Source organism: Cardiocondyla obscurior, linkage group LG22 (genome assembly GCF_019399895.1).
Source record: "Cardiocondyla obscurior isolate alpha-2009 linkage group LG22, Cobs3.1, whole genome shotgun sequence".
Lineage (NCBI taxonomy): Eukaryota > Metazoa > Arthropoda > Insecta > Hymenoptera > Formicidae > Cardiocondyla > Cardiocondyla obscurior.
In genome coordinates this window covers 3,976,430-4,001,599 of record NC_091885.1, presented here as the reverse complement: position 1 = coordinate 4,001,599, position 25,170 = coordinate 3,976,430, and the positions used below count along the sequence as shown (strand labels likewise).

The following is a 25,170-nucleotide window of genomic DNA, read 5'->3' as shown; positions in this document are numbered from 1 at the left end:
ATTGAAGTATAAAGGCTCAGCGTTTTTTTTTATTTTTTTTTTCTTTTTTTGACGACTCAAATTTTAATCTTTATTTATTTAAAAATAAAAAGGAGAACGCTGAATCGTTTCGCTCAATAATCTAGGCAAGAGATTGGCTTGAACGAGCGCGTTGGTTTTATGTTTACACACGCGTGCCCGTTGCAGGGCAGGTACGAATCAAGAGCCAGGTACGCGATTCGCTCGCGATCGCGTATGTGCAGAAATATAATCGCGCTGTGACGTCACGTGCGCGTGCTGTGCAAAACAGACCTTCCCGTTCCTTTGCCGTTGAGCCGCGGCAAAAATCGCGCCGAGCCACGTTGTCGTGACGAGTAACATCGTGTTTTATTAATCACGTTCGCGCCTATCTAATCTCAAGACCTAATAGATAGTAAAAAAAAGAAAAAAAAATAATAAAAAGAAGAAGAGGCAGTTTATTTTCTTTTTATTCGAACGATAAAGCGTGATAAAAAATTACGAAACCATAAACACGAAACTTATTAAGAAGCGAGCGATAAGAGACATTTAAAAAAATAATAACAGAACTTAAAAAAGTTCTAACGCTAGAAAATCGTCCTAGGTAACACAGTCCTTTACCTAAGAAACTAGAAGAAACCATGCATGCTCTATTTTTTAAGAGACCCCCAGTTTCAAACTACGAAAAAAAAATCATGCGACTCACCGATCTGCATGAGCTTCAGCGGAGTTGTTGAGTTCTGCCGGTGACTGTAACATAAAATGAAAAATATTATTGTAGACATGACAATATATCAGTTAATAAATTTAATAAAAAAAAAAAAAGTAAAGATTTTTTCTAAAGATTTTATTTAAAAAAATTTATATTTACCTATAAGTTGCTCCGCCGAGGCATGATGCCCTTCCCGGGCCTGCTCCTCCTCTCAGATGGGACGTGTCGAGTCATCCTTCCGCGCACAAGTCACTCGCGAACACCCCGACCGTGATTTTACAATCGCGAAAATTATTAATCACCTTCGCGCGTTACTGTTCGGCACTCGCGTTTAGAATAAAACCGTCCGAATACTGTACGACCGACGAACCGACTGCGGTTTGTATATTTATTAATCGGCGGTGACGATACTTTTATAGACGACGATGGATGCAACTGCGTCGATCTGTAACAAAAAAAAAATATATATAATTTAATAAACGGCAATAATAGAATCGATTAATTAGCTAATTTATGCGTAACACCAATTATTTTTATATAGAATAAAAATTCCAGTGATTCAGGACGAATTTTAGATTAAAGAATTTTTTTAATTTAAATTAAACTTTTCTTTTTTAATTCTTTTAGAATTTCTATAAATATTGTTTTATTTATTATTTTTTATTTTATGATTAGCGCATCGAATTGCGACTTGACGTTCGTAAATCTTTAAATTTGTCGCAGAAAAGTACAAAAGGCTAATATTATTTTCAATTAATCCGGAGATACATGTGTACATATATGTACGTATATTGGTAGGGTATTAGATGGTATAGAATGATCGCGTGGCCTTTCCGCGCAATAGCAGATCGGCAATATTAAAAGATCGCCTTTATTTTGGGCGTTAAAGCCTACGCTCTAGCCCACGTCGCCTTGCCGCTTTTCCTCGGTCTTTTGAATGGGAGTATTTTTAGCACGCGCCTACTATATGTGGATAACTGTACGCGCCGCGTCGCGTATTTAGTTTCCGCGGATCGAGCGGACTTCGAGCGGGCACCAGCTTTCGATACATCAAACGGGAGCCAAATATCGAACAATTCGATAGAAGGCACACTAACAATAAGAAGAAGACAGCCAAAATGATATCAACTTGATGTGAAATTAATCAGATTATGACAAGTTTATTTTTTGGTCATAATTTAATTAATATGCCGTCAAATCGATACTATTTTGACTTTCTATCTTCCTTGGGACAGTATATCATAAAATATATTCACCCAAGATGATTACTTAGTTCGCATCAGCGTTGATTTATTATGTAGAGTTATACTTGTAGAAAAAGAAAATTTAGAAAAAGAATTCTGAACAGATTTTTTGATATACTATCATCAAACGTGATAATTGAGCCCTTCAGTGGACGCGAAAAGTTTTTTTTTTTTTTATTCCCCAGACTTAGAAAAAAGTAATTTACATTCTATGCGCCTACTAAAAAAAGCAGAAATGAAAAAAATTACAAGTAACTCGTCCCGACTTTTTTTTGTCTTTACTTCACCCGATAGATATATTTTCGTTTACCCAGGCCATGTTGCTTCAGCTTTCTGGTAAACTTGTCTATCGGACGATCACAAATCTATCTTCATATTTCTTTTCCAAGAGATAAAGGTGGACGCGTATCTAGTCGATAGGTAAATTCACCGGAAAGCCGGACCGACCAGCCTTTACAAAGAAAAGTAAAGATTAGACGCAGCATTTTCTGCCGAGCGCAGCTATTGTTCGCTTGATAGGTAAAACCATTAAGAAAGTTGGGAAAGAATCGGTCTTGCGTTACATAAATCATGCCGTGTTTAAAATATCCTACTGACGTTAAATACATTTTTTCTAGTCACCTCACGCGCACTACGACATGGGAGGACCCGCGGAAAACAGCCGCAGCCGCGAGTGTAGCCGCGGTGGCTGCAGCGGTCGAGAGCAGCAAGTCTAATCCGCTCGGACCATTGCCCGATGGCTGGGAACAGGCGCGTACCGCCGAAGGCGAAATCTACTTCATCAATCACCAGACCCGCACGACCTCCTGGTTCGATCCACGAATTCGTAAGTGATTTAATCTCAATTAAAACGTAATTAAATTCTGGGCATATAATTTTCGAAGTTTTCAAGTAGAAATTGAAAAGACAACACTTTTATGTGGCACTAAAGCTCGATTTTACGTTAGGGAAGTGAAAGATTAATTCACTTGGCGAGAGAAAGAGAGAAAGAAAAAGAGATCTTTCCCGGCTACGTGATTTACCTTTATTAACACTTCTCAATCGTTGTCTAATGCTCGTTTCTTATCGTATATTCCTAAAAGATATCGTTCCTTCAGCATCGCATCTCCAAAGAACTCCGGCGTCCGGCGCGATGCTGCCGCAAAACTGGCAGCTCCAGCCACCCACCGGCGGAATTCAAAGTAATCAGAGCCTGCAAGCGGCATGCCAGCAAAAGATTCGCCTTCAATCCTTGCAAATGGAACGTGAACGTTTGAAACAGCGGCAGCAAGAAATCATACGCCAGGTAATAACCGTGATTCGATTTGAAAGCATGCATCGCATAACATTTATAAGCTTCTTCGATCTTAACTCGCTTTTTTTTTTATCACTGCAGCAAGATCTCTTGATGATGCGACAGACCACCACGGAAGCAGCCATGGATCCGTTTCTATCGGGTATCAACGAGCAACACGCGCGCCAGGAAAGTGCGGACAGCGGCCTAGGACTCGGCTCCGCGTATTCTTTACCTCAAACCTCCGACGACTTTCTCAACATAGACGAAAACATGGACAGCACGAGCGGTAAGGGAGGCCCGTACGAGTTCCCTGATCCTTTCGGAATGTCAAGTCATTTTTTTTAACGCAATACCTAAAGTCCATCGCCATTTACGCTTATGAGACTCTAGGCTGTAAAAAGAATGTTTTACTCGCTTGCTTTGCTGTGCCATCAAATCAAATCTCGATTAATGAATAATGGTTCTGCGCGATTGTTCCGATTGCAGAAAGGCACTGTGCGTTGAATGATCTTACGAAACGATTATACCGAAGCCATAAATACATAAGTACGTATTTGCCGTAGTATCGCAATTCGTGCAGCCGTACTTTGAATTCGACGAATTCTTTTTCAGACGGAGGCGCGCCGATGGACACGCCAGATCTCTCGACATTGAGCGACAATATCGACTCGACAGACGATCTCCTACCGTCGCTTCAGGTAGAGTTTATAACATACTGATAATTGTTATAAACTTAGTTCAAAGTCACTGAATGCGGTTTTGTACCTCCAATTGTTATTGTTTCAGCTGAACGAGGAGTTCAGTACCGATATTTTGGACGACGTGCAGTCACTTATAAATAATCCTAACACGACCAAGCCGGAGAACGTGCTGACTTGGCTATAGGATTAGAAGTGATACTGCGACGGGTGTCAGTCTGTTTAAAAGTACAGGTATTCAGATCTTTGAAGTGGAAACTTTATTCAGATCTAGATATTAACTTGCGGTTCATAAATTGCATCACTGATCAGTCTTATTTACAATATCTCTAATTATTGATGCAGTTTTTATTCCTTTATAATCTTGTACTGCGAACTATACCAGATTATAAGGTCGAGATTAAACTTTTCACCTCAAACCTGAACACCTGTCTTTTGGTTTCTTTCTATTTAGATTTTCGCGGAGACATACTATCGCGATAACAGTCATCGACATCGTTGGAACATATTTTTCATTATTTTACATTTTTAATAACGAGCGACGTGATGAGCTCGGGAATTAAGTTCAGACTTTGTTTCTCGACACGATAATTTCATCCTTAAGTTATCCGTAACGTTTTAATACATTATTTCGAAAAGTATTGGATATACAGTACGATATATAAACCCGTTTGTGAAATAAAATTTTCTTCTGATATTTCGCACATGTTATAAAAATTAAAAAATGAAAAAATATTTTCTTGTGCCAGAAACAAATCTAGGTTAAATTAGGTGATTGCAACGTATCGAGATGTTGCATTTTTCTTTGCGAAAATCTAAATAGAACGACATTTATACTTTATTATATACCGTCTGAAAAAGGAAAGAAACAAGGAAAAAGTGAAAGACTACATGCAAACTTGCTTCACCCGCCAATATCTGGTCTTTCACTTTTTTTTCCCCTTTATTTCTTCCTTCGTTAAGCAATATTATATTTTATATATGAAACGAAATTTTCTATTCCGTATTCATATTCGTTGATCTTGATCACGTCTTGTTAATCGCGATCTTACTTATAAATGATAGTATCGAGAGTTTAGCGTCATGAAATTTATGCTCCCAGCTTGTATCTTCCTGTGATTTTTACATGGAAAATATAATTTAATTTGTTGTAGTAAAGTTATAGAAAAATTACGAATGGGTCATAAAAAATTTTCGAGACGAAGTGCTTGACGTACGAATTGACGTTTCGCCACTTTAACATTTTCTAACGCGAGTCGATTTGCGATATTTTACGCGAGTGACTTAGTGATCGAGTGCATACCACTAAAAATTGTTAATCAAGTGTTATCAATTATTATAAATAATTATTGACGAATTATTACTTTTTATCATTGGCTCTTTAATTCTTAATACTAATATAAGTGTATTGTAGGTGATATGGTGGCAATCTGGGGACATAAATTCATAAATACCGGCGATGCTTTTTCGTCGTATTTATATTGCTATCTCGAAGATCATCGATTTTAAAAGTTGCGGAACAGTAGCAATGTTCACAGAATGAAGATCGAAGATTTTTATTACGGCACAGTTATAGATACACCGTCTATTTGTCAATATATCGAATGTGATATACGGAATTGTACAATGTTTAATCGGGTCTTTACGTCGCGGGATGTATACATGTAATGGCATACACATGTATATTGAAAACATGTATCATCTGCGATCCTGTTTGTAGTATAATTTTTTACGAACGATATGCTTCAAAGCGGAGTGCCTTGTCTTTGTAATCACATAACGTAACAACTTTACTCATCGTTTTTTGCTGTATTAACCGTCCATATAAAACACTATGTGAAATGTAGTTATTAAAAGCGAGCGACAATATTTTAGACCGCCGGCCGGATGATTCCGCCGCGGATAAATGCAAGATGAGAATATATATATTTTTTTTATATGTAAAGTCTATACTCTTGTTACGAATTGCAATTATATTGATATTTTTCGAGAAATGCTGTTAGATTGTAAACTTCTCATATACGTTTTATACTATCATACAATTGTAATGGAGATTGCCAGAGCGTGAGGTGTGTCTGGCGTTTATAGATTTATCTATATATCTTTTATCTGTAAAGATGTTCGCCCTCCGAGTCCCTACAAACTGGGTGCCGAAGTGGTGCAAAAGGAAAAAGAAAAAAAAGAAAAAAAAAGGAAGAGGCCGTCGACACTGAACTTTTTGTTATCGCGGATTAACTTACGGCCTATTTATTATCGGAAACTATAGTTTTCGATAAAAGAAAGTAACATATGTATGCAATTAGTGGCAGCTGGAATATATGCGAGGAGATTTGCACGTGACTATTTTCGCCACTTAAACAAGTGACAATGTCTATCGAAATCGATACGTAATAAATATTAACGTAAAACGTTAAATAATAAATCATTTAAGTTTGCAAGGAATGGACAGTGTATATGTAAAAAAAAAAAAATAATGAAACCGAAGGTTTCGCGAAAAGTGTCTATTGAACGCACTTGAAAGTATCGATCCTTGCTACGGAATCGAAAGATAGTCACGTGGAACTCTCGTCTTTTTTTTTTTTTTTGTATATTAAGGACATTGACAATCTTATCGTGTAAAACTTTTTGTAATATCGGTTCTCTGACCTTTTCCCGTAGCTGGGAAAAGCCTCGGAGAAACGAGAGAAATTTTGCGTTTCGCTGTTCGCACGCTCCCGCATTGATGTCTTTCTCATTCAACCGGTTTGCCGTGCGAATGCCGAATCTTCGATCACTCGATCCCCCATTTTTTTTTCTTTTCGTATATTATAGTAAGAAGAACGGGCGATTGTGTAAAACGTTGATTTAACATTTGTGTCATTCGCTGTATCTTTGGAGCCGATACTCTGGAAGGCGGGACGTCGCGTGTTTGAACATAGGCGCGAGAGAACGGTTTTTTCTTATTTTACGCACACGTAAAGCTCGATCGTCCTGCGATCGACTGCGCTCAGGACATTTTAAACGCCATTTTAACAGCCGGATTAAGGATACGCGTGTTGAGTTTTATTCAGCTTTTGAGTTCCTCCTTTTTATTCGCGCTTTATCCTGTCACAGACTTTTTCAATTTTATTCACGTACTCTTTGAGTTTTGTTTTATTCGATTATATCGCCGATGTGATCGGCGCCGACGTCCCTCTCCGTTTCGGCGTTAGCGTCGAGATCGACTCGACCGGGCAGTCTTCCAGGAACGTCATACAAATCAAGCGCGTTTAATTGTATTATTTTAATTGCAACTTAACGATTAATATTACCATATTGTATCTTGCTTTTAGTCTAAACTCAGTGTAGATTACGTTTTGGAGAGCGACGATGAAATTCACGCAAGTGCCTTTACGCTATCGGGAGGTGAACAATTGGTTCCTTCGATAGGACATTGATCTTTGGATCAAGAGATCCTTGCTTGTAAGGTGCGCGTTCGCCTCCATCATTTCTGAGATTATACACAAAAGCAATTAGTTGTTTAATGTCAGTATTTAAATATGCTCATTGGCAATAATTTTGTGAGATACATTTTTATATCGATAACAAGTGCCTTAGTAATAACGATAACAATAAATATTATTTACTTACGTATCAACGTAGCATTAATTAATTTTTTTTTCCCCCCTTCACCCGTTTAGACTTTCATTAATTATCGTTATAAAGTGACACTGCTGTCGGGCGAAGTTTCTAGCTTATTAATTAATTATAAAAGACAGATTTTATTTTATTTTATTTTTTTATTTTGTAGTTCGTAATTTTTAAAAGTGTCGCTGGTGAAATGTTAAGCTCGAGACACGCGCTTTTAAATGCAAAGGAGAATAAGAAGTTGGCCAATATGACGTCAAGTTGACATTAATTTGTTATTGCGATAAGAAAATTAATTAGAGTCCTTTTCACTTATAACTAAATATAAAAAATTGGTTCATTGGTTAATTTTTTATTTATACCCTGTCGCAATTAATTTCTTAATGTATTATATGTTTGTGCACCGATGCAAATTTGTCGGGATAGATCCTTAACGCTGACTTAAGATTCGCTTTTTATTCCTGGACCACATTCGGACTATTTTTACAAGCGCAGATTAACTTTAAATCTCGATTTAATTTGCCTTTGCTCGATTTATTTTACTTTCAAACGTGTCACAGGCTTGCAAAGAACTTTGCACAGGAATATTGAAATCTTGTCGCAATTTAATGCTTGACGATATAGTAAAAAAGCGTTTAAATTAAATAAAAAAAAAAAAATTCTTAAGAAAACGCTCTCGCGAACCTTAAGACTGATATTCTTAATCTACTCATCTTTCAGGTTAAAATTCGGTATCATTAGAATAGTGTAAAAGACCAAAAGGTTCTTTTTCTGAAAAGATTTCAAATCATTCAGGCATCAGGCAAAGCCCTATTATCCTACTTTTTCTTTTTAAAAAGATTTGGAGCATGAATAGTATAATCCTAAGGAACTTTATAAAGTTTTGAAGTGAAGTGAAAAGAAAGGTCTCTTTAACAGTTTATAAAGAGGAGTTTTTCTTTCGCTTAGTCATTTATATAGATAATTTATTTTAAAGTGCTAAATGTCAGAAATGTTAAAAAAAAAAAAGGGGAAAAAAAAATCTACGCGCTTCTTGAAGTTTCTGGTGAATATGTAAGAGCAGAAAAAAATATAAAAAACACTTAAATTTGATTTCTCACGTATAGAAAATAAATTAATAAACCTTTGACAAAAATTAATCAAATAATTAATTAAAAAATAATACCTCAAATAATTATTCGAAATTATATTTTCACGCATTTCTTTTATACCGAATACAAGGCAGATTATCGCACTTGTTCCTCGGGGCTTGGCGAAGGGGGTTCTTTTATTCGAATTAAAAGCCGATAAAAAAAAATCCCACACTTGATACTCTTCCCCTCCACGAACAAGGCCGTGTCTAATACGAGCGGCGCGAGAAAAAAACTCCCCTTCTCTCGACAGGTTGATACCTATTATACGAGCGACTGGTAATATGAGCGCATAAAAAAATTAAAATCCCTCTTCACGTTCAACAGGTTGTATTCATTCAAGAGGGGACCGGTATTCGAAGTTACCCTTCCGTCGGTTTAAATCGCGTCACGTGTACGCGTTGTACGATTTTATCGCTCCGCATTGACATTTAACCCCGATTAAAAAATTATATCTTACGACGTCTTGTTTCTCTTTCTGTGTTATTTTTAGATAATTTTATAATGTACAGGAAAAATTAAAGAAAATTGTAACGATGATAAAGTAACATAAAACACGATGTGATAGTAATAAAATAATAAAGTTGCTCGGTAAGATATAAAAAATGAATTAATTTATATTAAAATATTGTTACAAAAATTATAAATAAGAATACTATTATATTTAGAAGAACTGAAGTTTCTTTTTAACAAAATAAATTGCAATTTTAAATTTAGTATCTCATTGATGTACGAAATTTCCTTAAATTGTAAATAGTAGAATTTTTTAATTTTTTTAAAGATTTTTCTTGATAATTAACAATTTATTAAATGCAGAGCGATTGTCGTACATAAAAAAATGTTTTTTTGAAACCATTAATTTTCCTGTTAAAAATCTACACAATTGTCATGTCGTTTTCATCGTCCATATGGCACTATCAATAAATCTTCAACAACACGACGTTTTAGATCGATCATTCGCCTAAAAGCGAGGGATTTTTACGACGGGGGGATTTTTTTCGACGTTCTGCTTGGCATGAATTTGGAGTTTTTCAGACCCGGATGTAGTGAATTAAATCTTATTCTTATGATACATAGACTTGGGCCCTTTGTCAGGCCCTTCCATTTAAATGCCATTTCGTACATTCGACGAAGTGATTTGCAAAAATTCCGAGCGAAAAAGTCGCATTTCAAAAATTCTTTATTAAGTCTAGAAACTCATAATCGCTAAACGGCGAATTCACTTTAAAACTACTTAATAATTTTTTTTTACCTCGAAATTACTACACCATTAATAATCTAGAATACTAATTTAGAATACTAATAACTAATAATCATATAAATAAAATGTAAAATAAAATATAATAATAAAGTAATTAATTAAAAAAATATCAATTTTGTTTTATATTCCATTACAGTATTAAATTAATTTGTAGAATAAAAAAAATAAAATAAAAGAAGAAAAAAAAACCTAAGAAAAAAAAACCTAAAGCTTCTTTCGCGTTCTAGACGAAGTCAGATTTTAAATGGAAGGCAATCTGATTATCTCCTCTTCCCGATCTAATTTTACTGTCTTTACAGGATGTTTTTTAAGGACGCTCGCGTGCGGCGCGTGGTGAGCGCGTGCCGTCTCATCCCTCGCTCGCCTGCCTTCGAGGGAGGGTCTCGCGATTCCGCATTCTCCCCCCATTTTCTCTCGGCCACCCCAACGATTCCCCATGTACGTACGCGGGAGTCCATGCCGCTCTATAAATAGAATAAGGCAGCGCACAGCTGAGGCGGAAAAGCGGAAATTTCTCCTTCTTTCTTTCTTTTTTTTTTTTTTTTTTTCCTCGATGCGTGCTTTCGTTAACACCGTATCGTGTATCTCGACAGACGGCGAGATGGAAGCCGAGCCCTGAAAGGAGGAGGGAAACCGAGGGAGACGGACGTCGCGGAGGTGAAGTAGAGAAAAAAAATTTCCCGACCAGGGTCACTTTGGTCTCGGAATTACCGTCGCATGCGTTTGGTCACTTTGTGCCCTGCTTGCTCCTCGCGTCCCTTTCTTCCGCAGGGCTCGCACAAAAAAGGGAGAGTGCAATGTCCGTTCTCTCCCTCGGAGAACCAAGTCCGTTCTTTAGAGCCCTTTAGAATCCCGAAAAAAAAAAAAAAAAAGTCTATAAGCGAGAACGATCGGACGGGGCGGTCCACGAAGCTGCGGATCCGATTATACGGAAAAGCGCGCGAAAGATACGAGATTGTTGTCTCAATAAAAATTGGGGATGCAGATTACCGGCGCGATGGATTAATTAGGACACATCGGGACAAACCGAAACGCACGCGGAGCCGAAATATATATAATTACACGCGAGAAAGCGAGACGGCCGGGGATGCTGTGCGGAAGAAAGGCCGACAAAGAGATCGATACGCTTCATTATTAACCCTCCGCGATCATTACTATCGCTTCGCAGGGGTGGCGGCGCGAATGCAGGGGCGGAGATTAAACGGCGAAATTTTCTGGGGTCGGAAACGCGATTTTACCCTCTCCTCCGATTTTTCTCACCGAGCGCGACGGTACGGCGCGGCTTTCGGGCCGGCCGGTCGTTTTCCGAAAGATCTGTCTCCTCTTCTCAACGCGACGTCCATTGAGATCTGGGATGGACAATGGTCGCGTATGTGTCGACCTATAAATCTCGCATTGTCCGGCCGCCAATGTTTAGCCGTCCGCATATTAACCCCGGGGGTGAGAAGGCCGTGCACCCGGCCATTGTTCAACGGCTGACCCCTCTCGTGGCAGCGTGACCCCCAATCTTATTTATCAGGTTACGAGTGCGCGATGCGTTTTGCGACCGGTCTCACGTGGCACGATGCAAGAGATTCGAAATTCGCAGATTTGTTGCCCGAAGGCTTTAGAGATTGAGATGCCCGGCTGCTTTCGAACCCGGCCAGTATAATTTTATATAGGGCCTTTGCAAACGCAGAATATTGCGGCAATGGTGCGACAAAGTTGTAAAATAGGTACCGTAAAATTGTGATTAAGTTTAGAAGAAAATGTACTTTCCTCTCGGTGTAATATATCTTTGATTTTTTTAAATAAATACTACACGGATTTATTAGTATGTATATAATAACACCTCTTTTCTAATTATTTATTTCTCTAATTATTCTCTAATTTTATCAAGTACTTTACGGTCGCAATCGATACGAATGATGAATTCATATACGTTATCTGATATATCCGAGTGATGAGCTCGCCAGATTCCCAAAGGAAATCAAGAAAAAAAAGGAAGAAAAAAAATAATAACAGCGAAATCAACCAAGGAAAAAAAAAAAAAAAGAAAGAAAGAAGTCACGGGAGAAACGAATAAACCAGAGATCACAGAAATCGGGAAGCGGAAGCCGTAAATTGATTAAAAAATTGATACGAGTTCAGGGAAAATTACTTCCACTGAAGAAGAAAGCGAAAGCAAGGAAATAAGTATTCAAATATTAAAGTCCACTCATCGACGTTGGCGTCAGATATGACAATGTTAACTTACAAAAAAAAAAAAAAAAGGGGAGCACCTTCCCTTGACTCCGCGAGGTACACGTGATCCGAGTATCGAGAATTTTTTTATAAACCTGTTGCGTCCGACGCACCATGCGACTTTCGACACTTTTCTTTCACCTTTTTTTTTTCTTTTTTTTTCGGGAGATTTTTTTTTTTTCTGTTAACATCTCGTCGATCTTGTAGGGCTCTCGTCCCGTTTGCGCGCCCTTTGCTAGCCATCCACATGTGCGTTTATTATGTATGTATGAGACCGAACGCGGCACGCGCTCACAAAAAGCGCAGGAATCGGTCGAAGGAGAGAAAGACAGAGAGAGGGTGCGTAACCCTCCCGGACTTTTCCACACCGGTATAAAAAGCCAGGTAAGGGAAGAAAAGGTCGTGGACCGCGAAAAGGAAGAGGGGGCGAGGGGGGGAAAAAAAGGGAGAAAGCGGGGAATTGTGGATATAACGAAAAAGAATGAATCAACCACGAGAGCTCTTCAATCCGTGCAGAATACTGGCCCCGGATGGCGAAAGATGAGGGCAACGAGGGAGGGAGAGGGTGACAGGGGTCAGGAGAAAAAATCTCGAAGCAGTTGAGGGCCTGGCTAAATTGTCACTTGGGTTAAATTCGCGTCTCTCTCTCTCTCTTTCATTTTCTCTGGGTTTCTATTTTTTGAAGTTTATCGCGATCTCTCTTGTGCTTTCTTTCCCGCCCAAAATTTTTCATTCCTTTAACAAAGTGACTATCGAAACCGAACGCCGACGACAGGAAATTGTTAAGATAATTTATCGGCGTTGATTAACTTGTATCGCTGTTAAATATAAAAATAAAAAACTCGCATATGAGTTTTATAAATTATTAATGTTATGTAATATTATAAAAAGTTAGATGTAATTTTTTTTTTTTTTATAAAAATAAGTTGTGAATTAAATATTTACGCGGTTCATGATTTGTGTTACGTATACGTAACATTAAAATCTTTTTCTTTATTTCTCTCTCTCTCTCTCTCTTTTTTATGATAGGGAATCAAACAAATGTTCGGACATAGAACGCTCCATTCTTTTCCGCTATAACGAGCCCTTATTAAAGCGACTAAAGTCCGTTAGAATACCGGGGAAAAGGGCGACGCGGCGAGGTTGGTCCACGTTAAAAACTCTCGCGCGGAACGGACGCGCGCCGCAAAGTCCGCAGCGTCAGCAGATGAACCATAAGTATGGTCAATCCAGCACGAGCGTGGGTCAGCTGTCAGTTGTTTGTCCTCAGACAGGGGCACCATTTGCGCGCTGCAGCCTGCACGATGGCTGGTCGCCGATCATCGATGCCCTCCTCCCCTTTACTGCTCCCCGAAAAACATCAAGAATATCGTTTTCTCTGAATTCGGTCGAATTTTTCGTCGCAACGGTCGCAAACGTTCACAAATCAAGATACCCCGAGCCCTCGCAACGTCCCGGCAAGTCGCGCGCGCGTCACGGATCGCATCCCCGATATCGAGAATTTAAAGAAGTTTTAATTAATAAAAAAAAATATAATTAATCGGGAGAAATTGATAGAGAAAGGGAAACAAAAGAATCTTGACCTTAGGTTTGATTAATAAAATTAGACAGCTGATGACAACTCGTGTTCGCCATTCATACGCCAAGTGTTGTGCGTCTAGTCTAAAAGACAATGCGGCAAGCAATATTACCTGAGTTTAAAAAAGGGGTCACGCGTAGCGGTAGTACCTTTATGAAGCCGACACAAGAGACTCCGGCGTCGGTACTTGCAGAGAACATTTTTCAATTTAACCCATAACTGACACAAATATATCGCTTCCATGTACAAATGCAGAAGTGGCGATTGTTAGGAAAAGTGTAACAATTGACACTTTCGCATTAGTACTTTCACTACTGTGCGGGACATAATTCAAAATGCGGTGACATAGAGCAAGATCTGTTTCTCCTTTTAGGTCTTCTGCTTCTTTTTACTTTTTAAGATTTTATTTTTTGAGGAAAATCACGTGCACAGAGAAAAGAATGTAATTGCACTCAGCCACGGCTACGATTTTATGATATCTAAATAATTAAAAAGAAAAATTCTATACAAAAATATTTTATATGAAACTAAGAAATCTTGCTATTTATTTTCGTTGATTAGGTACATTAGGCTTGACAGAATTTCTCCGGGAAAAATTACAGCGAAATCTGCGTACTATGATGAATTGAAAAAAAAAAAAAGTAATTTTTCATTTAGCAATCCGTGTTTTGACTTGAACAATACGTGGCCTTGCAAATCAATGGAGGAAAAAAAAAAAAAAGAGTAATGTTGAGGAAAAAAGATCTATGCCGCTTGTCGTAAATTTTGTTACGTGTTCCAGTTCTGCATATTTCTAAAGGAAGTTAATGACGGTCACATTAAAGTTTGGAAGATCACAATACTCTATTTTTAAAAGAATTTGCGCAAAGGATTTTGCCGAAAGGGAAAAAAATTGTACGAACTTACTTTTTAATTTTACACATATTATATCAAAGAAAAAGACGGCACTTTGTTGTGTAAAAGTTCGAAATCACGACTGAGGTTGAGACAAGCTGTTGCTGTTCGAAAATATTATAAGTGTTTAAAGAAAAATTATAATTTATGAGTTATCCGTTGTGCGTCGTGCACTTTCATAGATATATTATATTTTAATAATAAAATTAAAAAAGTTAATATTAAATTAAAAATACAATGCAATCAAATACGGCATAAACAGAATTTTTACATTACATAAATTTTTACAAAAGAAACAAAAAGAAAAGAAAAGGAAAAAAAAAAAAAAACAGGCCCATAAGATCCTTTCGTCATTTTTCTGCATTTATAAAAAAAAAAAAAAAAAGATACCGTTGAAGTAGATTTTTTTGTTTAGCCGTATAAAAAAATTAAAGAAACGTGAAATATTGTTACGGTTATTTCTTTCAATTTCAGATGACCAAACAAAAAATGAAATAATGAAATAAATTTCGATTTTGAATGCTATCCGAACTCATCGAGTGCAAAACATACTTGAGAGAAAGAGTTTCGTAGTAGTATATCATTTTTCACTTTCTCGGTTGAAAGATAAATGAAAAAATAACTACCTGGCCCGCCTTCAAAATATTAAACACGCGTCAAGCTGCATAAAAAAAAAAAAGGTTAAACAGCTTTCTCCGGAAAATAATCCAAGATCAAATAGAATAATTATTTAAAACGAGAATTGCACTTAAATATCGTAATTTGTTCAAATTTGAAAAGACCTTTAAATCATTGCAAGGTGTCGTACTAAAATAAGAACGTAAAAGGAGTAACAGACATAAAAATGGGTTCAGAAAACAAACCATTTGGCTAAAAGATAATATTTCCTTCAATAACACATTTACACGTCACCTAAAACTTAAAGGAATAATCATAATTATACCTGCGGGGGTTTTTTCCTAATAATTTTTCTCAAGATTTTTTATTTACCTACTTTCTTTATTTATTGCAATGCATATTTGTTCGCGTACCTCCTGCAGATTGTAGTGTTCTTATTATAGAAAAAGCTTACGTTTTAAAATATCACGTTTTAATAGGAGTTTCTTCCTTCGTTTTCAGAATCGGGGAAAGGGTGCAAGCTGTCCGCATTGGAAAGAAAACAGACTGCGCTCGCCGGAAAAAGAATCTCCGAATAATAGCGCGATGGTGTGCCCTGTGAGTTTTACGTTTCTCTGACAGCAGATCGAATTAATTGAAAGCAAATAAGAAAATTTAAAACAATCAACTAAACTCTGACTCGGTACTTGTCGACGAAAGTTCTAATTGCCACTACGGGAGAACACGCTTATTCCGCCTATTAATTTTTAATTTTATTCACGATAACGTCGCGCCGCAATTTTTTGTTTCACGGAGCGAGCTATAGGCTTGCGCTGCGATTTAAAACTATTAGGAAAAAAATCGTACGGTAAAGCAATATTTATGTGACAGAAGGGTTGAAAGCTAACGGGTTCGTAACAGTATATCGGGAATGCCGGAACGCATAACGGGTTTGCGTTTTTTTTTTTTTTTTTTTCAGCTTCCGAAAGAAACTTTCATTGGCAAGTTTTTGCCACTAAAAGGTGTTTGCGAGAGACGTGAGTCAGGGTAGGGAATAGGGGCTGCGAAAAATCGTAAAGGTCCTTGCTATTGGGCAGACGGCCCCGGGAGAGAGGGTACGCCCTACGATGGGATCTACCGGTTTGGGCTTCGAAGTCAGTGTTCGTTCACTTCGATTTCGTTCGGTTATCGCTCTCCCGAGATATCCCGAATTTTTTCGCGTCCGCTCGCACACAGTTGGAATTCCTGATCCCCGGGATGACTTACGGTACCGATCGCCCGAGTTGTCGCACATGACGTCCCGTATTTGCATCGCCGCAAAGTCGCGAAGCCGGTTCAGCGTCCACCTCGACGTCCGCTCGGCGTCGAGATCGTACTCGGGGTCATTAATATTGGATTTATCAAGACTATCTGTGCGTTTGATTAACCGTAATTTATCGTTTGTATATTGAGGCAATAAAAAGGATATTAAAAAACGGAACGTTTGAAGAACCGGAGGAGATCCTTTTGGAAGGCGACGAGATATATACGGCGGTAACATGTACGTTACGTGGTGGCTTTAGCAGTGCTGAATAGGAATTCTTTCAAAGGTACGTAGTACAAAAGATAATAATGTAATAAAAAAATATAATACGCTTGAAGTTTTTAAAGCTAAAGAAAGAACGATAAAGAATGCCGAAATAGGGTAGAAAACGAAAATTATCACTCAACTTGACAGGCGTAATAATGTCACATGCAAATACAATAATTTTTATTTTATTTTAATTAGTTTTTCTATAGAAATTTAATATCTACTTATTGAACAGTTTTTTTTCTTTTATTTAAAGAGAGAGAAGAGGCACAAAGTTTTCAACTATTTCACGGTAAATCTAGAGACTGGTCAGCTGTTTTTGTATTAATTTTGTTCGAATTTAAGGCAAAATTTATTATATTTGTTTTCTATTTTTTTTTTTTTTTACAATTTATAAAAATGTTATTCTATTTATTTTTAAATGAGATTATCCGATTGCATCAACTTTTTGCATTAAACATTGTCGAATTCGCAATTTTTTTAATTATAAATTTATATTCATTTTCTCAGTGATTTTTCATGAATGTTCCACGCTATGCGGGCTCTATTCTATTCTATTGCAATGTATATCAATTGAAATTTCAAGTGTACGGTCTTTGTTGGTCTATCGTTTTTATTTATTATTTTGATCTTGGCGTACTTTCGATTGGAATTTTGAAATACCATTAACGTCGTTCTGACCTTTAGGGAATAATGCTATTTCCTCGGAATTTCACACGCACGCACGCGGAAAGTATCAAAATAATTGATTATCCCGATAAAAGTTTTCGTCAGCTAGCGTTTACAATTTACTTGCAAAAAATGTACTTCTTTTTTTAAGTATGACTGTAAAAAATATATTTTTTAACAAACAATATTAAATATAAATACTTATCAAATGAACAAATACATATTTTTCATGCCACGTTAAAATGAGGATTGTTTTACATTTTATTGCATCACTATTATTCTAATAATTGAAATACTTTCTTTCTACAAAAAAAAAAAAAAAAAAAAAGGAGTAATTTATTCAACCCGTGTAAGGTTTTTTTGACAGGACTTTCGAGCTGTCATTTTTTATGTATGGCCAAAAGTTAAGTCAAGTCAGGTACAACTGACTGAAACCCGATTTAAATGAGATTCTCCTCAGAGTATAACGCAGTAGGACGTCTTGTTTTAAACATTTTACAATGCTACCCTACGGATCTGCTCCAGTTAAATAAGTAATTCTGACTAGTTAGGATAAGTGATGAAAAAAAATACATAAATCATGCTTCTTCTTTTTTTTTTTTTTTTACTTGATCTGGCATACGAAGTTTCAAAGAAAGAAGCAAAAAGAATTTATAAAACAAAATAGAAAAAAAACCTCAATTCATTTACGAATATAATTAAATTTGTTAACCGTTTTTGTACGTTTAAAATAGCAGAGTAGCAATTTTGTAGGTATACGTTCTTATTTACAACGCGATTGACGCTTTTTCGTATTTTGAAGGCCGCCAAAATGGAAGGATGTGAGAAAGAATCTCTGGGACACGATTCGAATCAACAACATCATCCACTACAACAGACTACCGTCAAGGAGGATCGGTGTCCCTTCCTTTCGCCAACCACGCCTGCTTGGGGTGATAGAAACGCGGTGAGTAATCGCACAACCCCTCTCCGATCGAGCCCCATCTCTCTCTTTTACCATCCCCCTGCAATACGCATCGTGCACTTTATTCATTTTCTAGACCCTTTCCCCTTTATGCTCAACAAAATGGCGTGGAAATGCGATGGAAGTCGCATCGATACCGAAGCCCTTCGGGTCCGAGAGCGCATTTTCCTTTGTACCTGCCGTTCGTATTGTATCTCGCTAAATATACGCGAAATGTATGTATATTATATCGCGAGCAGATGTAAGAATGCCGGTTCTAAGATCGACGAATAATCACGTAAATAGAAAGAAAAAATTTAATCTATTTTGTTAATTCTTTAAGTTTTAAAACGGGTCTAAGGTTCGTCCAGTCGATTATTCTTTGGCTAACCCTTTGACTGCTAAAATTATTTATCCGCTTTTGCGAATTTATATGCGCTTTTGCATGGCTTTTAATATTCATTTTTGTCCTACTGATTTGTTCTTTTTTTAAATTTTAATTATTAAAAAAATTTTTTTTTTTAAACACGTAAAAATAGTAAATAGATAAATTATTAGAATACAGAATATTTACTTCTCTTGCGGGATATATTGCGGACTTCTTCTACAACGACAGAGAGAAAATAGATAAATAAAAATTATTATTATTATTAATATTATTAATAATAATTAATAATAAATTCCCACCCAAATTTTTTTAATTTTAATTCGATTGTATATTAATTTCTTTTTGCAAAGGGACTTTTTTTTTAGTCTTTATTATATTTTTTTTTTGCAGAACGAACAAACGGCGGAAGAAACGAATAACAATTTCAGTTTCTCGCCCAGCTATTTGTTTTCAAGCGCATTTCCAGCGGCATTCAAATTAGAGTCTTCAACAAATAAGTTTTCGGGAAATGTCGGTTTAACATCGATATACAGTTCGATTGATAGTCCGGCGGATAATGAATCGTCCATGGATGCTACAGAATTATATAGGAAATGTAAACTATGTTCCAATTACGTCTCAACAAAAAGGTACAATATTTTTATATTTTGTTTTCCAATAAATTCGTTAATTCGTTTTTATTCGAGTTGCATTAATTTTTTTATTTTTTTATTTTTTTTAGAACGGATTACGTCGACCACATAATCGCTCACTGTACCTTCAACAAATCTTCATACGTCGAGATTAATTATCACTTAAACGGGTACGCTGACGAAGAGCTCTCCGATTTCGGTAATGAAGTGGACAAGGGCAAAGGCAAAAAGCGGTCCAAGATCTCCAAGCCGAAGTACTGCAGCAAGTGCGACTTCATGGCGACGACGAAGCTGTCCTTGTGGTTGCACTTACGCGAGCACTTTGTGCGCCAGGATTGCTCCGGTTACGTCTGCGTAAAGTGTCCGTTCGCCACGACGTTCAAGCATCACATGAGGTTCCACTGGTTCAGTTCTCACGACGATTTCAAGGCGTTTACGTGCACCGAGTGCGAGTATACGTGCGTGAGCAAGTCCATGCTGACCAGCCACATGAAGACGCACTCGGAGGTGTACCAGTACAACTGCGGCAGCTGCAGCTACAGAACCAAGTTCTGCAACGCGATGAAGAAGCACCTCAAGGATACGCTGCACGAGGCGGGCACGATGCTGAATCCAGACGGCACGCCGAATCCGTCGGCCACCATTGACGTATACGGAAACAAGCGGGGTCCTAGACGGAAACCGTACTCGGAAGAGAAACCGGACGTTACGGAGGAAAAGCCGTCGACCTCGGGTTTTATCTTTCCGGTCTCTACTTTATCCACTTCGATGTCGTCCACGATGTCGGGAATCTCAAGCTCGCCGGGCTCTCCGAAAGTGCCGTCGCCGATTCAGCTGTCACCGAGGAAAGTGTCGCCGGCTCGGATTCCGGTGCCGCGATCCAACGTCGTCGCGAACGTGACGACGTTCAATAAGCCCGAAAGCGAGAACGAGAGAAGCTGTCCGATTGTTAATCCGATCGCGAGTCCACGCGCTAAGGACCATACCCCGTTACCGAGTCCGGTGTTCGTCATGCTGTGCCACTTGCTGAGCGACATAGAAACCCGTCGAGACGTAGACGACGAGGAGCTCGCCCGAGTGTTCCGGCTGATACGAAATTCCCAGAAGATCCTGTCCTCTTCGGAACCGGAGTCGAGCGTGGAGATGATCAAGGCGTCCGACATTGCGAACGGAGATTCTCTCTACGGCGTAAGGTCCCCCGAGGAGTCGTCTATGCTGGTCGACGATCCCTCGACATCCACGGCCGACGAGCCCTCAACGTCCACGGCCGACGAGACTTCGATATTCACGCTTTTCTCTAAGCCGGAGCAGGACGAGACCGTTCCAGACGAGCCGCTGGACCTTAGCATGTCGTCGATGACGAAGACGGAGCGACGGCCGCAGCTTCAGGAGCTGATCGCGCGCTCGTCCACGAGACGCAACAAACGTAAGCGCAAAGCAACCAAGCTAGAGTATCCCGTTTCGAACGAGAGCGGCGACGAGGCACGTAACGCGAATCGAGGGCACGCGGAGCCTTGTACTCCGCCACTTTCCACGGAGAGTCAGTCCGATTTGCGGAAGAACGGACCGATTAACGCGAACGCGTACACTTCGCAGTTCGTCTGCCAGTATTGTCATATTATATTTGCGCACGAGATCATGTACGTGATGCACATGAGCTTCCACAACGCGAAGAACCCGCTCATATGCGCCCTTTGCGACCACAAGTCCCCGAACACGATAGCGTTCTTCTTGCATCTCATTCGGATAAAACATTAGTTGCTTTCTATTTGTATCAGGATTCAAATTTAATTTTTTTTTTTTCTCACGTTTTATTGGAAAACAAAACCATAGAATGATGTCACGGGAAAGAATTATTTCCGACTTAGTTTGAACATAGAGCAACGATTAGTCGCGACCGGGGGATGCAGAGGGGGGAGGAAAGAAAAATCGGTGTGTTTTAATCTAGTCAATTTTCTTTCGAAAATACTAAATGTCGAACATATATTATTTGATATTAAACTCGTAAATTTCTAAGGGTGAATGTCACGTCGAGAAGCGAATCCGCACGTTTCTATGACCGTAATGGCTTCAATTTAAATTATTAGTCGGTAATTATAACGGGTAAATACCGAAGATTAATTATTACCAACTTATTTAATTAACTGATATTTTTATTACGATAATAAGAGAGAGAGAGAGAGGGAGAAAGAGATAAAGATTATTATATATGTAGAAATATTATAGAATATTTTGAGGAGTGTATTTAATTGCGATAAGCGCGTATTTAATTTTGACGTAAGTTTCGAGCTCAGTAGTGACAAGGAAAGAAAAAAGGAGCTGGTATCCCTTTCTCTTGATGCTTATTTTCTCTTTAAGTTCAGAATAATCCGAGTGAAGACTCGCGTTAGTACGGGTTGCTGATATTCGAGAGAAGCGTTACAATTAAATTCGGTCGATTTAATTTTTACTATATTACTTCGTTAAAAGTATCAGGTTCTTTTTTTTTTTTAAGAAATAACTCTAACGAATTTCTGTAAAAAATCTTTCTCGCACTTTGCGTTATCTTTTGGGTTGGGTTATTCAATTTCTTTTATTTTCTGTATACTGTCTCATTTTTATTTTGGCCGCTTGTTTCGAGCATTCGATTCGTTATCCGGCAGTACTTAAAATCTACGCCACGTGCGTGGATTTTAAGTCTTACTGCATCTCTTTTTATTTACTATTATTTTTTCTTTTTTCTTTTTGCAGCAATGCCCGTCATCAAATATGAGATTGCATGTGTGAGTTATCTAAAGGCATTTCAACCGCTTTAAAAAAAAAAAAAGACTTTTTTTTATAATTATATTTTTGATTTTAATGATGCGAAATGCATACGCATGCACAGAGAAAATTTTATGCTGGGAATTATTATGTTATAGTGGTTGTGAACCGTCTTGGAATTATAATTAAATGCTGCGACAGGCACTAGCTATCTACATTATTTAATTTATAATAATTATAATTTCGTACATAATAAATTGTTATTTATTCACTAAATTAAAATCTTAAAATATAATTACTGTAATTAAAATCTTATAATTCCTTGATGGTTAACGGTTACTATGGCGACGTATTAATTCTTAATATAAAATTTTCTTCGTGTATTTAACCACGTAATTGGTTTAAATAATTTCTAATATCCGTACCTAACATTTTAATACCAGAGAAACGAATATGGTTGAATTGCAAAGTAATTTCTATTATTTTTCATACTTTCTTTCATTTGAACTAATTTTCTTATATTACTTGAACATTTTGAATTATTCGGGCTCGCTGTAAAACTATCATAACGATAATTTCATACCGCTGCTCGCAATATATCGGGATGTAATAGAAAATGAAGATCATGACCGAACATCGCGTTTGTAAAAAAAAAAAAGTGAAAAAAAAATTAACGTTTAGAGAAATTGTAACGTAACCCCCTTTGACGCATTTTTGGTTCTTTATGCATATGCGCGTATCGACATACCGAAGTATATCAATGATTTCGAGAATAATTTCAAATATTATCTCAATCTTTTACAGCTGAGGATTTTCGGCAAATGCATCGGATACGTATAATCGTACTTAAACTTGCAATTCCGAAGAATTTCCACTTTGCATTAATTTAAAAATGTAATCGCACTATTTTTTTTTATGGACAAAGTTCTATTAAAGTTTATAAAATTTGTAAATTTAATGTCAAAAATGTGTATCATAATTTTCGGTTTATATGTACGATGGATTATATTATACTATTAAAACAATTTTCGATTTCAGTTTGTTTTTAATCATACTTCAGTTTTCTTTATGTGGTAGACATAGATGAAACATGCATTATACGCATATAAAAAATAATTATTTACAAATTATATTTTTGTCGCTTGAGACACTTTCTTTTTTATTGTAATGTCTATATGTTTTGTTAAAAAGAGATTTCAATAAAATAAATAATTTAATATATATAAAAAAAATTATTTATATTGTATCTTTTTCTTTTGTGAACGTTTTCCTAAAGTTTGAGCTCATTATAAATTAAACGATTAACTTAAATATTTCTGTGCATTGTTTAAAAAATACTAATAACGTCACGTAAACTTTGAGAATCTTATAATTGAATGTTATTGATGCCATAAAACGAATTTTTCCCAAGACTGTTTTAATTACAGAACAAAGAATATAAAACCAACAATTATTTTTAATTTTGTTTCATTGTTGTATAAAAATAAAAATGTATTGTCGATAAATAATATTTGATTCTAAGCTTGAAATATAATTATAGCCAAAATTAATTTCTTAAACTTTTTAATAAAAATTAGAGACAAAAATTTAATTTACAATTGCAATTTCAATTATCGAATAAAGTGTTAAAATAATTTTCTTTCAATAAAATTAAACGCATAACATGCGGTATTTTTAATAGATTTTTCAACGTTTCCTGTTTAGATTCCAAATGCCGTATGCCTTATTTAACAAGTCTCTACCAGTTTCCTGTGCAACGCCGATTGTGGCCTACCTCGTATTTCCCCTTCAAGAGAAATGGGAAAATGAAATGGGAATAGCGAGAGTGTCTTCGAAGTGCGTCCAGTCGTGTCAGTCAATGTTCGAACGAGTCAATATTGAAAATCTCGATTTAATAAAAAGAAAGCCATCGATATTAAATGCAAAAGCGGACCAAAGTTCTCTCGTATGAGTGACTTAGAATAAGTGTTCAAAAGTAAGTACAACTGGAAGGTACCTTATGCAGAAATTGCAAATAATTACTTTTAGATGACGAACTATCGTGGATTAATTTTGGTACTGTATATATTCGTGTGACATTGTGATCGTCTTGCCGTGTCATAAGTAATTGATTAATTCTATCAAATATAGATATCTGTATTATAATAAATTTATAGTGTTTTATATTTCAATCGAGTTTTATTAGCAAAGTGTATTTAAAAATATATTTATATTCAAAGTCAAATGCTAATTTATTTATTTAATTGATTGTGTACGACATTTAATATATTAAAAAAATGTAAATTGTCTTTTACGGAAAATATATTTTAAGAAGTCTAGTCTAATATTTTTTAAACAAATTATTAATAAATCTATTTTAAATAAATTTTAAATAAATTTAAGGTGCAATTTTTGACTTCAGAAAAGTCTGATTTAATTATCGATTTAACATTAAAAAGACGCAGAGGTTTCATCGCAATAAAAAAATATTACAGACTTACCGATTCGATGCGCAGCAGCGGAATTGTGCAACCATGACGATTCTGTAACACAAAAATAAAAATATAAATGTAAATATGCTAAAAATAATTTGTACTATAAAAAAAGAAAAAAAAGAAAAAGTTTATAAGCGTCTTCAATTATTTTCTCAATAAAATAATTAAGAATAAAGACATTTATTAGCAAAGTGACCAAGCTAGTAATTCTGTGTAAAGTAAAAAGTAATTTTTACCTTCGGGATGTTCCGCTGAAGCAAGATGCCTTTCCGAGGCCTCCTCCTCCTCTCAGGCGGTCGGACGTCGGCCTAGATCCTCCTTGCACATACACACACTCGCGAAAATCCCGAATATTGAAATAAATACGCGCGACTACGTTCGACACTCCCGAAAAAAAACCGACGAACCGGCTGCGGTTCGTTTACTAAATGCCGGCGACGTACACGCACTTGACTTCTCCTCACGAACTTCAACTGAAACCGAATAAAAGTTCAGGGTGATTAATCATTAATCATTAATGGCGAACTAAGTATCA

At 36.8% G+C, this 25,170-nt stretch overlaps 2 protein-coding genes and 1 long non-coding RNA gene across 8 annotated transcripts in view; 2 read left to right on the top strand and 1 right to left on the bottom strand.

The window, feature by feature from the left end:
* The window catches only part of Yki (Transcriptional coactivator yki), an 18,944-nt gene extending 11,405 nt beyond the window's left edge, over window positions 1–7,539 (top strand). For 2 of the 5 annotated variants that reach the window (XM_070670959.1, XM_070670958.1), the window contains exons 3-8: window positions 2,571–2,779; window positions 3,036–3,238; window positions 3,329–3,515; window positions 3,716–3,775; window positions 3,842–3,927; window positions 4,016–7,539. In XM_070670959.1, the coding sequence (XP_070527060.1) occupies window positions 2,571–2,779; window positions 3,036–3,238; window positions 3,329–3,515; window positions 3,716–3,775; window positions 3,842–3,927; window positions 4,016–4,114 (844 nt within the window). In that variant the 3' untranslated portion in view covers window positions 4,115–7,539. The remainder of the gene's footprint in view (window positions 1–2,570; window positions 2,780–3,035; window positions 3,239–3,328; window positions 3,516–3,715; window positions 3,776–3,841; window positions 3,928–4,015) is intronic. The other 3 variants (XM_070670960.1, XM_070670961.1, XM_070670962.1) reach the window with 3 other exon arrangements.
* LOC139110976 (uncharacterized) lies at window positions 1,063–25,170 on the bottom strand. The gene is made up of 3 exons (XR_011547129.1): window positions 24,872–25,170; window positions 24,642–24,683; window positions 1,063–1,154 (listed from the first exon to the last, which is right to left on the bottom strand). It is a non-coding gene; the product is annotated as an uncharacterized lncRNA (long non-coding RNA).
* LOC139110956 (protein hunchback-like) lies at window positions 16,234–24,632 on the top strand. 2 transcript variants are annotated; one of them, XM_070670952.1, is made up of 5 exons: window positions 16,234–16,806; window positions 18,259–18,402; window positions 19,178–19,416; window positions 19,509–20,845; window positions 23,866–24,632. In XM_070670952.1, the coding sequence occupies exons 2-5, from the start codon at window positions 18,268–18,270 to the stop codon at window positions 23,979–23,981; spliced, it is 1,827 nt and encodes a 608-aa protein (XP_070527053.1). In that variant the 5' UTR covers window positions 16,234–16,806; window positions 18,259–18,267; the 3' UTR covers window positions 23,982–24,632. The 2 variants fall into 2 exon arrangements, with proteins under 2 accessions (XP_070527053.1, XP_070527052.1); XM_070670951.1 differs by lacking the exon at window positions 23,866–24,632 and having other exon boundaries at window positions 19,509–23,836.

Bases quoted from the DNA above. Each gene is read 5' to 3' on its own strand.
- LOC139110956 (XM_070670951.1), top strand. From the start codon at position 18,268: ATGGAAGGATGTGAGAAAGAATCTCTGGGACACGATTCGAATCAACAA. The intron at 18,403-19,177 runs GTGAGTAATCGC...TTTTTTTTGCAG, and splicing joins CTTGGGGTGATAGAAACGCG to AACGAACAAACGGCGGAAGA. The intron at 19,417-19,508 runs GTACAATATTTT...TATTTTTTTTAG, and splicing joins AATTACGTCTCAACAAAAAG to AACGGATTACGTCGACCACA.